We start from the raw sequence: 14,075 nt of genomic DNA on the forward strand, positions 1-14,075 counted from the left end.
TATCAGTCAGCGCGTGTGACTCGAAAGAAGGAGGCCACAGCAAAAAGGGGCTGCTTGAAAGGTGGCCGAAAGAACAGCAAATGAGAGAGAAGATGGAAGGATGTACAAAAAGAAGCCATTAGAGCCTGTTAATGGCAATGGGGAATCCGACGGGCCGTTTCTCAGGAAGACAACACCAATTTGACATTAGGGCTAATTGTGTGACTGCTGAACAGTTGAATGTAAGCCTCAGTGTCAGTCGAAGAATAAAGAAGATAAATTAGAATGACAACATGAAACTCAAGGCGTCATACCCTCTTGAACTCAGCTGTACAATATCGAATCGGAAAATAATCCTGCTGAATCGAACCGAATTGTTCAAATAAACCATCCTTGAATTGTATCGCACCCCATGTATCAAGATGTGTATTGAATCGACTTTTATTTAGAGAGATTCACACCCCTAATGCAGTTTATTTATTTATTTATTTATTTATTTATTTATTTATTTACTGATATTGATTGGGTTTAATTCTAACAAAAATATTTTACATTTAAAGCGAGATCTTCCCCACGCCAGATACTTATATAACTAATGTATAATTGACTAAAACATAACAACTATTTTATGCACAAAAATCTGAAAAGCAAATAAAAACTATGCTGCCTACTGACATTTTTCTGAAAATATTCATATGAAAAGTTATGTTCTAAAAAATATGTAGATGTAAAATGTATAATTAAAACAAAGAATATTTTTTATTATATTTTTCTTCAAAATATAAGTCATTAAATATGACCAAATCATTTTCAAAATTGAAAAAAAATATTTTACTTTTTGTACAAATATTTTAAAACCAACTAATTATAATCAAAATATAAAACCCATGTAATCTAGTTTCTCCCTGTAGTATTGTAGAACTTATTAAACTGAAAGCTAAATTAGATTAATTTTTTTTAAATAATCATTTTGTTGAAAGTCTAAATTTTCCAAACTGTATAAGTAATAAAAAATCAGTTTTAACTAAAATGTAAAAAAATTATCCAAAATAAAATAATTGTATTTATAGAAAATTATAATAGACTACGAAAACGTATTTTTAATCACATCTGTCAAGCACATACGAAATATGTTTCACTTATTTATATAACATAAAATTTTAAAACTAAAAATTCAGTCTTTTTTTTTTTTTCTTTTTCACCTGTCTACCCCCTCAATGGACTCATCCGATTGTCACTTACACTGCGGCTCATTCCTTCATATTGTAAAAAATTCTACGTTGATATTTGTGAATATTTTATTATTATTATTATTATTATTATTATTATTATTATTATTATTTGATAAGGATTACTATTGTGTCCTGCTACTGTCCATTTTTCTGCGGGAAAACCACAATTTCTCCACCGGCTAATAAACATGTCTTCTCTCATCCCTCCAGGTGAGGTTGGAGGAGGCGACGAGGACGAGGACGAGGTGGAGCTTCCTCCCGACTCCGAGGAGCCGGTGCTGGACATATGCAGCCCGTGCTCCCTGACCTCCTCCATCGTGGTGCACATCTCCGAGGAGGAGCGTCACAAGTACGAGGAGGAGATCCGGAAGCTCTACAAGCAGCTGGATGACAAGGTGACAAATCCATTGTGGGCAGTATGATCACGCACAGTATTTAGCAAGCAGCACTTAGAGCAGAGAATGCAAGACCAGGCCAGGGGTTCTTAACCTTTTTGACCTTGCAGGCCCAGAGCTTGAAATACCTTAGCAAATCTGACCAGTTGGATGTAAGCCTCAGCCTCACAAACGTGTAAACACATTTTTTTTTAATACTTTGTCCTTCATTCCCAAAAACGTATTTACACGTTTTTTTGTTTGTTTGTTTGTTTGTTTGTTTTTTAATGCACGAGCAAACAGAAGGATTTGATGGAACTTCTGAAATGAAGAGGTAGCTTAAAGCAATGGTAGTTATCACAAAAAAATAGCCAACAGGTGGCAGTAGAGTATAAGAGATCAGCCAGTGCCATGTTGCAAAAAGCTCTTTTTGCCATTGTTTTCAACAGTTTTGTGAATAATAATTGCTACAAATTGGAAACAGATACAAATGTACTTTTTTTTCCTGAGGAAAGAAGAGACTCTAATCTTTCTTTTGGTAGGTTCCATGTTTTTATAGCAATAGAACACAATATTCTGTGAGCCTTGCAAAATCAGTCAAAATCCAGTAAAACAGCTGGGAGCGAAGGGGCTTCTTGCTTCAGTCAAAATGACTGCGAGTGAATGAATTAATTCATGTTAATCAGTTCACACACAGGTCGAATTAAGAGGAATTGCATGTAATAAGAACATATGTTACATTTATGTAACATACAAAGGAGGATTTAAAAATACAACATCATTCATTAGATACATACACCTGTACACCCGAAGAAAAGCCGAAATAATTGTATATGGGACAGGATGTATATCTACAGCCATATTACATTCTCTTAAAATTTTGCATCAACACTGAAGAAAGAAAAATAAAAAATGGAAAAAACATGATTTGACATTAATTAAAAATAAAAATAGCACATGTGCGTCATAGTGAGAGCCGCAGTAGCTCTCAGGATGATGCAGTACATCTTTGCAAATTCTAACCACATCAATAAAACATATTCTTGCATTAATCTGGTCTTTATTATCTTGTAATTATGTTCATTAGGTAGTGCAGGTCTACCTAATAAAGTGTCACGTGAATGTTTATCTCAAGGGGTGTTTGTTTTCAATGGTCCTTCCGATCCGTTGCAAACATCTCTGATCAATAATGTGCATTGATTATACAAAACAGTGTAAAAATAATATTGATGCATTCTGTGTCTCTCCCACTGAAGGATGCTGAGATTGACTACCAAAGTCAGATGGTGGAGAAGCTGAAGGAGGACATGCTGAAGCAAGAGGAGGTAAAACAAATGAAAAATATTCTTTTCTATCAAACGTTTGGATGAACGTTCGCCTGAAGGTTGATCATAGACTTATTAGGCATTTTGTCTCATCTCAAAAAGGATCAATAATTACTGAATAGCACCCATTTTGAAGGTCAAATGAACTGATCTGTCAAGAAGTGAGCCCCTGAAAAGACAATAATGGCTCTTTAACTAGTGGAGTTGATGGTGATGTAGTTGCTTGAAAGTGGCTCTGGATGTTCCCTGACCCGAGTCTCTAATGTCAATTGTGGAGGAACGTAAATATATATTTTTTTTTTACTTTTGTTTTATGTAAAGAAAAATGTTTTCCTGTTTTTCAGAATATTTTTTTTCTTCTGGTTTTTGGATTCAAAAAGTATGATTGTAATACCCTTCTGTAATTTTAATTGGGTGTTTAATTTTATGCTGATTTTTGTTTTTTAAGGGCTATCCAATGCAAATAGTGGTATATCCTGAAATATTTGTATTATAATGTCTCATTTTCATTTAATTTTGGTCGTATTCAAGGCAGCAGAGCCACAGAGAGATGAGAAGAGGGAATAGAAGTAGACGTCCTTGTAAATGTATTAGTCAATTTATAGATTAAACACTTTTTTTTTTTTTTTTGCCATTCGGCTACTTATTAGAGGACAGCAAGTTGTTCAAATGGGCCTCAAACATTGAAAACTTTGACATAGATATTCAAAAGTTTCGAGAAGGTCAAATGACATTCTCCTGTACAAGTTATTGTGCAATTTAAGTTCATCTTTCAATTTCACTTTAACTTCTTGTGAGGAGATATCGTCTTTAACTAAATACACTTTTGTTTTTTTTGTTTTTTTTTCAAACCTGCCTTGGAGCAAATTTTAAAAGAACATCAAGCACTCTGCGTCCAACGTCTTCAAAATGGCAGCGCTTTCACTTGTCGCAGCTTTGACGAGCACTGCAGCCAAACAACAATATGCAACACAATATCGCAGTCTGCAATTCCTCCCTGCTTAGGCTGACAAACCGCCCACATTAACTTCAATTTGGCCGCACAAACAAGCAGTAAACTACTTCCCGGGAAGAGAAACGCACCCGCATATGCTTTCATTCAAAGGCCTCGCAGCAGGGCTGCAAGCAAACAACGCCAAATGTCTGTTTGCGGACTGTTAAATGGCCGTGCGATTGTGTTTGCATATAAGCCTCGCCATAGTTTGCCAGATACGTGATAAACCTTCTAATTACACATCATTAATGCCAGCGGGTATGCCTTGTGAATAATAAAGGCCTTTAACTATACCTTTCAAAATAACAGAGCCCAACAGCATGCTATAAAAAATCTGCACAATCAAAACCAGCCAGATAAAAAGTTTGTTTCAAAACTTCTTTTTCACCGGCAGTGCAATTTTAACCAACAACACCTGTGTGTGTCGCCCAGTTCCTGGCGTCGTCCAGGGGCGACGGCGAGAGGGTGCAGTCGGAATTGTGCCGGCTGCAGTCGGAGAACGAGCGCTCCAAGGCGGAGGTGAAGGAGGTGCTGCAGGCCCTGGAGGAGCTGGCGGTCAACTACGACCAGAAGAGCCTGGAGGTGGAGGAGAAGAGCGTGCAGAACAAGCTGCTGGCCGAGGAGCTCGCCAAGAAAATGGTGGGTGGATACTTAAGAGTTGACCTCGCACCGAGTGGGAGGAAATTAATTGAAAGTTACACCTACACAAGCTGAGGAGCCAATACAAAAGCGGTCTGGGTTGTGTGGAATTGATAGTCATTGATGTCTTGAAGTGATTGAGACCAAATGGAAGCGCAGTACTCGATTGCAACCTGCAGAGGCGCTGTTGGTTGACGCGCCAATAGTTTGCTGTCCAAAGAAGTCAATGATGTCCGTGTTCCGCTCAATACGACACTGGCACAGAAAGGGCGGTTTAGAACATTGAGAGTGTCTTTTCACTCATCCCGTTACAATAGTAATACGAAACAATCACAAATAATTATTGTGATTTCCAGTTGAAGTGCCAAAAAGGTATAATCATTTTTAAAATCATTTATAAGTCATAAATATTAAAAAATAATAATAATCTTATGAAAATAAAATTCAAGAGGCCCATGAAAATGTTTTGTTTGTTTGTTTGCTGAACATATAAGCCACCAACAGAAATACTGAAATTAAAATTAAAATATATATTTTTTAAATTATTTTTTTTACATATGTGGTCATGATTAAGCACAGCTTGCATATTCAAAAATAGAATTACTAAACAAAATCTGAACTCCAAGTAATTGGAATGAATAAAAAAAAAAAAAAAAAAAACAGACAAAAAATAAATAATTCATATATAGAAATACATATTTTTTAAATAAAAAAAATAAGTAAAAAAAAAAACAACATTAAATTCCTAAGTGAAAATATTGTGAATTTTTCTTTCACAATCAATTCATTTTTGTTATTTTAGGAATACTTGACTCATTGAGACATTTTCAGCAGTAAAATGTTAATATTTTGTCTGTAATTAATGTGGTAACTTCATTATTTTTCACGAACAATTAGTACAGTTAAAAAACAATTGTGCCACTTGCTGTTGAATGAAGATGACATCACCTGTGCTGAGGAAGTAGATAATGACCAATCATGGTTCAGTTTACTGACCACACCCAGAGAACAGGTGAGCCATGATTGGTCGTTATCTACTTCCTCAGCACGTGATGTCATCATCAGTCGACAGCAAGTGGAAAAAATATTTTTTTTTAACGGTATTAATTGTTCAGGAAAAATAATGACGTTACCACATTAATTATAGACAAAATATTAACGTTTTACTGCAGAAAATGGCTCAATGAATCAAGTATCCCTTTAATAAAAATAAATCCACATCTGCAATGTGTTTTTATTATTTAGGTTGTATTTTGCAGTGGCGTGGAGACACCATATCACACAAAGAGTTATTTTCAAAAAATGTGTCCGCTCTTAAATTGGCTGTCATTCTGTTGTGCAGCGAGGCGTAGATGAAAACCACCGAAAGTCATTCATCTTGCCGGAAAAGTTTTATTTGCAAAAGTGCAGTATGAGCTGCTCTTAATTTGACTTTTGCGTCGCTTATCTCTTGGCAGCCCGCGCCGAACGCAATTATGAACAATATCCAGCCGTCACCAGAGGAGGCTTTTCTGCCTTTATTTCCGCGTAATGAGCGCCGATAGTCTCTACTCATCGCATCAGGGCTTAAATAGCACACCGATAATGGGGAAAAGCTCACAACGGGACGGCTCGGCTTGAACGCCGCTGGTGCGTTTTTGAAGACGCTGATGGGTGGGAAAGAGTCACAGCCGGTCAGTCCTGACTGAGCGGGGGCTATTATTCACATTTCACACCAAGCCTTTCAATACCTCTCTTTTATGCATTCTGCAAAGGATGTCGTCGCCTCACAGTTGGGTGATGAAGAGTCAGCCACTACATTTATATCCATTCAAAGTGACATTCATACTGCATCATTGACGGCCACATCACCATTCACACAGATCCCGTCTTAATAGACCCAATCTTTTCTTTTCGCACCTATTAGACTCACAGACACGTTTTCCAAAGGTTTTCTCTACACGCTGTGCGTAATATTTTACCATTTGACGTGACTAAACTAGTGTTGGGAATCCATTAAAATGAAAGTATTAAAGTAATTAGAGGCTTAGTTAAGCACACTTGAATTGAGTACATTTGACACAATAGGAAGTGTTTTTCGAATCAAATATACTTTGCACTATTTTGGTCAGTGAATGGGGATTCAGAGCAGCTAGCCTATCTGTCTCACAGTCAAACGGTTCAAGGTTCGAATCCCTCCTTTGTGGAATTTACATGTAGGTTCATTGACAAAATGGTCGACAGCTGTGAACGTGAAAGTTTGGTGGTGGTGGTGACTGGATCCAACTTCTACAGGATACATAAGAATGTATTTTTGTCCTTTTTCATCTTTAAGACGCTATGCGTCTTCATCTTATTTTGGGCATTTGTCACTGGAAAAGTGCGTCTGCAGCAACAAATGTCCGTGCAGAAACACGGTCGTGGCAAGCAATCGTAGTTTCGAGGCAGATTTTTTGCGTTGGCCAATTTTTGTGGATGACTATTTTTTTCCCCCTATTTACTTACTGTATAACAGGTCTATATTACAAATAAAATTTTAGAAAAGAAATGTATTTCTAAATCTAAAAAAATGTGTAATATTTATATAATTCTTACATCCATCCATCCATCCATCTATTTTCTTAACCGCTTACTCCTTACAAGGGTCACTGGGGTGCTGGAGTCTATCCCAGCTGGCTTCGGGCAGTAGGCGGGTTACACCCTGAACTGGTTGCCAGCCAATCGCAGATAATTCTTCCAATTAAATGTAAATTTACTACATTTTCCAATTTTCCATCTTCAAATAGCGATTTTTTTTTGCATAGAAATGTATATTATGTTCATATATAATTTTTACATTTAAACTGAATTCCCCCCAATTTTCTAGAAAATTTTGCAGATTTTTATTTTTATTTTTTTTTTTAAGAAAAGTGTATTGCACTGGTATATAATTGTTTCAAATACTTTTTTTTACTTGCAAATATTCTAAAATTCTAGTTGCTTTTTAGTTTAGAAAAAGTACTGTATATCACAAAAACCCATAAAAACAGTAATGCATAGTTTAAAAAAAATATTTATTTAAAATTAAAAAAATATTTTATAAATATTTTTTTTTTTAATTGTAATTGTAGGCATTTAACTGCCAGTCCAGGAAAAAAAAATTAAAATCTTTGACGTCTAAAACCGTCTATGGCAGTGAATGTGTTAAGGGGTCTTTTATTGTATTATCGTCTCGGGTTACCCCTCTTCAGCTCATTTGCACCTTATTTAAGTATAAAAAATATATTACTTTTGTATATAATAAAAATTTGATTACATTTCTTTTAATAATTACATTTCAAAATGTATATATTTTTTTTTCTTTTTTCCTTTGAATTCCCCTGTTCCTCTACACCTCATGTAAGTAGAGAAAAGTGCTTGCATGCTTCCTGTATATAAATTTTAGGAATATACCAGTTATTTACATATTTGAAAAAATATTTCCAAAAATTTACGATTTTTTTTTTTCATGCTTCTGTACACGGTCGCATTTTGTTGTCTGCAATATTAATGTGCTCGTCATCGCTATCTCCACCTGTCGCTGTCACCTGCGCTGCCTCCATCTTGTTCTCACGGGACTCTTCTGGTGCAGGAGGCCTCGCCATCAGTCAGTGTCACTGCCGCTCTGCTGCGTCTCCAATCCGCACTGACGGCCGTCTCGCGCACCTCATTCATCATCCTCCTAATCTTGCATCACCTTCCATTAAACTCCCTTTTTTTAATATACAATATTCTCAATTTCAGTTAATTATCAATCTGCTGAGTTTGTCCTCATGTCACGATAATGGACGGGCAGCCTGGAAAAAAGAAAAAAAAAAAAAAATCATGATGGAAATGAACTGGAATGATGTTGCATTTTAAGGGGTTGGTTAACATCGCTGCAAATGGATGATGATGATGCTTTGGGATGTAAAAAAAATGACAGAATAACCTTTTAAATCCATTAATCCCGTTGTAATTGATGCCCAGCTCCAGATTAAACGACACGCTATCAATAAGAGGCGGTAGAATGGCCACGGTGAGGCGATAAGCACCCTATTCCAGCCGGCCCCCTTCACCACGTGTGCCGTTGTTTGTTGGGTCAAACCATTTGTTTATTTCCAAGTAATTTGCTCCCGAGAGTATTGGCTCCGCAGCCTGCATATTTCATCAAATACATGCAACTGGAGCAAGGCCGCGTGCAGTCCCTTGAATATTTTTGTCATTATATTTTAATATAAAATTAGTATATTATTATATATATTATTTTATTAGACAATATTATTATGAATTGTAGATTAGCTGTAGACCGGACACACCCTGCTGCAATATGACCTGTGAGATCCATAACATCTCAACGAAAAATAAATCTGTCTTTCCGTCTTGTGCTGCGCCCATGTGGCCAATGATGGCACAACAGAAGGAGGAGCATTAATTTGACGCAGTTGGACATAAACTGTTTTTAAAGTCTATTCAAATATGACATTACTGAATGTCTTTATAAAGTACCTGTATAATGAGGACAATATGAAAATACACATTACAGATACAATCATTTTGTCTTTTTGCAATCGGCTAGAACAGATTAATGACATTTCCATTCCTTTCAATGGGAAAAGATGATTTGGGATAGGAACCCTGTTTGGAGCAGCGGCAGCCAATCATATTGCAGCGGGGCATTTCATGCCTAGAACACCAAAGAGATTCATAGCGATGCTTCATTGACTACTTTCTCAGCCAAAAAGTACAGCAATAATATTAGTTGCTCTATGTGGTGGATAAAGATTACAGTGATTATGTTGTCTGTCCGTATGTTTATATATTGTTGCTGCACTATTTGTGTTCAGTGAATTGCCGAAAGGGTGAAGGCACTGCAAAATGGATGCAAATTAGCATGAGCATTAAGCTAGTGGACTGAAAGATGAAGTTATGTGGCTATTTTAAATGCACGTACATAAAAACATTAAATAAGAACTGAAAATAAAAAATAAACACAAAAGAATTATTCTATGTTTAGTTTTGTTGTCAACTCCAACTGGGAGTGTCAATAAACATCTTGAAGCTTCTTTTTTGTAATATTTGTTCAATAATTGCCAAAGTGCTTGTTGTAAAATGTGTCGACTTGAGTTCACTAGCACCATACAGCGCTCGTATCTCAAGGCGGCAATGGAATGAGTTTCACGAGACATTCAGGAGCCCCTGGAAATCTGGGTGGGGGGCCCCAGGCAATTGCCCGTGTTTGCCTGCCGGCTCTGCGTGCAAGCCGGCCCAACCTCTCACATCACTCGCTATCTTGCATGCTCGACATATTGATTTTCTATTTAGCGGTCGTAAACTTTGGCAGTTCACATTTCTAGGAAGTCATCGCTCTTATTTTAATCTTTTGTTGGGTTCCTCACCGCAAGGAAGGAAGGAAGGAAGGCAGAGTAGTAGATGTATGGAATGCTGTGCATGAGGTCTTTGGACTCTATATTCTTGTTATTATTTAGTAAATAATTGAAGGCAAATAATTATAATAAATATTTAATAAATAAATAAAGAAAGAAATAATAACATATTTCCCTGCAGACGCGCCTGGTGGCATTGGAGGCGGAGCTTTCCCACATGCAGGATGCCAGCCGCCACCAGAGGAAGCGCATCGCCGACGTCCTCAACGGGCTGATGAGGGACCTGAGCGAGTTCGGGGCCATCGTGGGCGCCCGGGACATCCGACTGGTGAGGGCGGATGCGCGTGTGCATCCGAGGATGAAAGGCAAACACGCGCATTTCAAATTCTCAATCATGTCTCATATTTATAGGCGCGCTTTTCAAATATTCATCAGCCTCATGCAGGTTAAGCAGTTGTATCAAAGTTGTACACGTTTTAATTATTTAAAACACTGTACTTTTTTTTTTTTTTTTTTTTTTTTTTTTTTTTACAGCGTATGAACATTATACTGTGTACAACAAAGCTTCAAAGTCACATTAAGTGCACAGATGGGATTCATAATTGTATAAATGGGGTTTAGGGGGGAAAGTTCATGAGTGTAATTTTTGTTACGTCACATTCAAAATGAATTAGTTTGAATAAAATGGGTTGAGAATGGCCACCTGTGTGTTGGTCCGTGGACTGAGTCCAAAGTGCTTGTCTTTGCGTTCAGGCAACAACCATTAAACTCAATATAAAAGCTGAGCACAAGCCATACATTTTTCCCTCAATTTACTCGCTGTCAAATGTGAAAATGGATTTGTATCCTTCCTCTGTGGTGTATTTCAGACTGTCGATCCGTTAAAACTCCTGACTTTCTTCTCACTCAATCACCTTTCTCTCGTGTGCGCAGTCCACCGAGATCACGGGCGTCATCGAGGAGGAGTTCACGCTCGCCCGCCTCTACATCAGCAAGATCAAGTCGGAGGTGAAGTCCATGGTGAAGCGCTGCCGCCACCTGGGCAGCCTTCAGGCCGAGTGCCAGCGCAAGATGGAGGAGACGGGCAGGGAGCTGTCCTCCCGCCACCTCCTCGTCGCACAGGTGCGATGCCAGTATATGTCGCCGCAAAGTTTTATTGGTCTACTCTCAGTTACCATACTTTTACTTATCTGAAACAATCTGCATGCATGCAAGTGTCAAATGCGAATAAAACAGCCTCACTGAAAGGGGTTTGCAAAAATATGCAATAGAATGCAAATTCAATTTTTAAAAGTACTTTTTTTTTTTTTTTTAAAGCCCAACATTACAAATTTAATTCATCCATCCATCCATCCTTTATCTGAACCGCTTACTCCTCACAAGGTGGGTGCTGGAGCCTATCTCAGCTGGGTATGGGCAGCAGGCGGGGCACACCCTGAACTGGTCGCCAGCCAATTGCAGGGCACACAGAGATGAACTATCCACATTCACGAGCACACCTAGGGACAATTCAGAGCGTTCAATTAACCTGCCATTCATGTCTTTGGAATGTGGGAGGAGACCGGAGTACCCGGAGAAGACCCACTCAGGCACGGGGGGAGAACATGCAAACTCCACCCAGGAAGGCCGGAGCCTGGACTCGAACCCGAGTCCTCAGAACTGGGAGGCGGACGTGCTAACCAGTCAACCACCGTGCCGGCTACACAAATTTCATTCAATTTTTAAATTACATTTTTCTTTCTAGATTTTGTTTCTCAGGAATATCAGTATAGTCTCTGGGTCAATATGACCCAGGACATGTTTAATTTATAAATCTGCAACACTTTTCCTCCCAATTTTAAAATGGGTCAGTTTGACCCAGACATGTTTAATTGACCATGAAGTATAAATAAATAAATAAATAAATAAATAAATAAATAAATAAATAAATAAAACAAATCAGAAAATGATATATATTCTGTTTCTTAGGCACAACTATGATGTTTGCAGGTCAGATAAATAAATAAATAAATAAATAAATAAATAAATAAATAAATACATTTTAAAAAATAACTTAAAACATTTTTTTCCATATTTATTTGGACCCAGGCCATGTCACCCAAACGTAGGATTTTGGGAAAAAATTTTGGGGGGGTGAATATAGCATGGTTAACTCAATGAGCAACCATTACAATTCATATTTATTGTTGATTACGCTTCAGTCCTCACACTTGTCACTTATATATTTTTGTACTTTAAATGGGTCGATTTGACCCAAGGAATGTTTCATGATCAAATGCATCAGAAAAATGAATGCAACAATTTTATTTAGTGACTTACTTTTAGAGAAACTTCAAATTGGGTCATTTTGACCTGCAACATAAAAGGAGAGTTAAAACAGAAACGCTCATAAAGCACCAACACCATTCTTCTAGCATGTACATAATTATCAACCCATGTTACATAAACAACTGTATTCAGCCGTCACAGCCTTGTGTTCTGATCGACTGAAGATGTTTTCTTTTCAATGTTGTTCGTTACCACTATGGCGCATAAAGACTTTTTATTATAGTTTAACAATATCATTGTGGTTAAATCAAGGTATTGTAAATACTGTCGAGATGCTGGGTTAAAGTTGGGGGCGGGGCAAGCTAATGTTTGTCTCGCCCCGGGCATCGGCAGCCCACGTCACGTCCATGGAAGCGAACAAAACATGCACATGCATCAGTTTCCATATTTAATGGTCTCCTCTCAGCAGAACGGAGGAACATAACAATCTTGCGTGTCCGTGTGTCAAACATAAGTTACCGCTCCATCATGCTGAGTGTAAGCAAGCAGCGTCCGCCTGAGGCCGGGCCAAAATAATTCCGCAAAGTGGCTAATACGCGGGAAACGCTCCCGCTGATTGGCAGCGGAGGCGTAACAAATTCTTGCGTTGTGACAGGCCTAAGTGTCTTCATCAGTAAAAAAAAAAAAAAAAAAAAAAAAGTTTGTTAGTCGCAGTCAGAAATAGTCAGAGTCCATTTGCAAGTTACAATCTGCACTAAAATGGCCTCCGCTGTTAAAAGTTGCCTCGCTTCCGTTTATTGCCAGGTACATTATCCTCTTAAACATTTGGACATTTCGCCTCAGATTCATGCCTCCTTCAAATAGATGCTTTGCACTTTGGGCAGTCGACTAAAGAGGCTGGTCATTATGGCGCCGCACATTCCGCTGGGATCATTATTGGACTGAGGTGACTGTATTTCATGTCATGTAAAGTACACATTTATTGGACACATTTATTCCTCATTCCTGGTTAAAATAGTAAACCACTGAGGGTTCACTGAAATGGAAAGAGTCCGCATTAAAGCACTTTATATTGCTGTATAATTATGGGCATGTTCTCCGTTATTTAATCCAACTGTCCTGTAATATTTGTTACAATGATTTAGATATTTCCCCCCCTTTAAAATTAGTCAATTAAAATGTATTAGTCATTTTTATTAGTCAGTAAAATCGTGTTCAGTGTCGTGTTAATCCACCCGCCCTCACAAGATAAACACTTTCTCCTCCTTTCCACTGTACAGTACAGTACATATTTACAGTTGTTCCAACACTGCTGTCGGGATGTGAGAGTTTAATTGTTCTCTTGGGAGCGTCTCCAACTGCTCGCTTCTGTTCCTTCCCAGCACGAGGCCAAGATCCGTTTGCTGACCGAGTACGCGCAGGACGTGGAACGTAAGAGGAGGCAGCTTGAGGAAAGCTACGACTCCCTAGCGGACGAGCTGGCCCGGGTCCAAGCCGGAGGTATGGCAACGTTGTCTTTGCGTTGACAAAGATGAATGTTGGAGCTGAGATCTAATGTAATCGAATGCCTCGGTTTTTGAAGTCGCCAGACAGACACGGAATGGAGAGGCATAACGATAATGTTGATCGGGGTATTTACTATTTTTAGGCACTCCTAGAATTAATTTTGTTAATCGCACAGCAACTTCCATTTTCTGCTTTGTGTAGAGTTAATCTTTGATGATAATGACAGTGGTTTAACTCCCAAATTTTGTTGGACTTTTGATGGATATTTTTCCCAGAGAAAATGTTGGTTGAGCTCCAAATGTGTTCCACTTTTGGGATGTTCCAATCCAATAAATGAATTATCTTTATAAAGATAATAGACCCTTTCAGTGTGACGTCACGCCCATTTGTTTGTT

The 14,075-nt window shown here is 38.0% G+C and overlaps 1 protein-coding gene across 1 annotated transcript in view; it reads left to right on the plus strand.

Moving 5' to 3' along the window:
- The window catches only part of LOC144023838 (kinesin heavy chain-like), an 86,794-nt gene that overhangs the window by 40,250 nt on the left and 32,469 nt on the right, over positions 1 to 14,075 (plus strand). Inside the window, exons 12-17 of the mRNA XM_077529744.1 lie at positions 1,422 to 1,606; positions 2,842 to 2,910; positions 4,337 to 4,543; positions 10,088 to 10,234; positions 10,840 to 11,028; positions 13,557 to 13,674. Of these exons, the coding sequence (XP_077385870.1) occupies positions 1,422 to 1,606; positions 2,842 to 2,910; positions 4,337 to 4,543; positions 10,088 to 10,234; positions 10,840 to 11,028; positions 13,557 to 13,674 (915 nt within the window). The remainder of the gene's footprint in view (positions 1 to 1,421; positions 1,607 to 2,841; positions 2,911 to 4,336; positions 4,544 to 10,087; positions 10,235 to 10,839; positions 11,029 to 13,556; positions 13,675 to 14,075) is intronic.

This window comes from Festucalex cinctus, chromosome 8 (genome assembly GCF_051991245.1).
Source record: "Festucalex cinctus isolate MCC-2025b chromosome 8, RoL_Fcin_1.0, whole genome shotgun sequence".
Taxonomy (NCBI): Eukaryota; Metazoa; Chordata; class Actinopteri; order Syngnathiformes; family Syngnathidae; genus Festucalex; species Festucalex cinctus.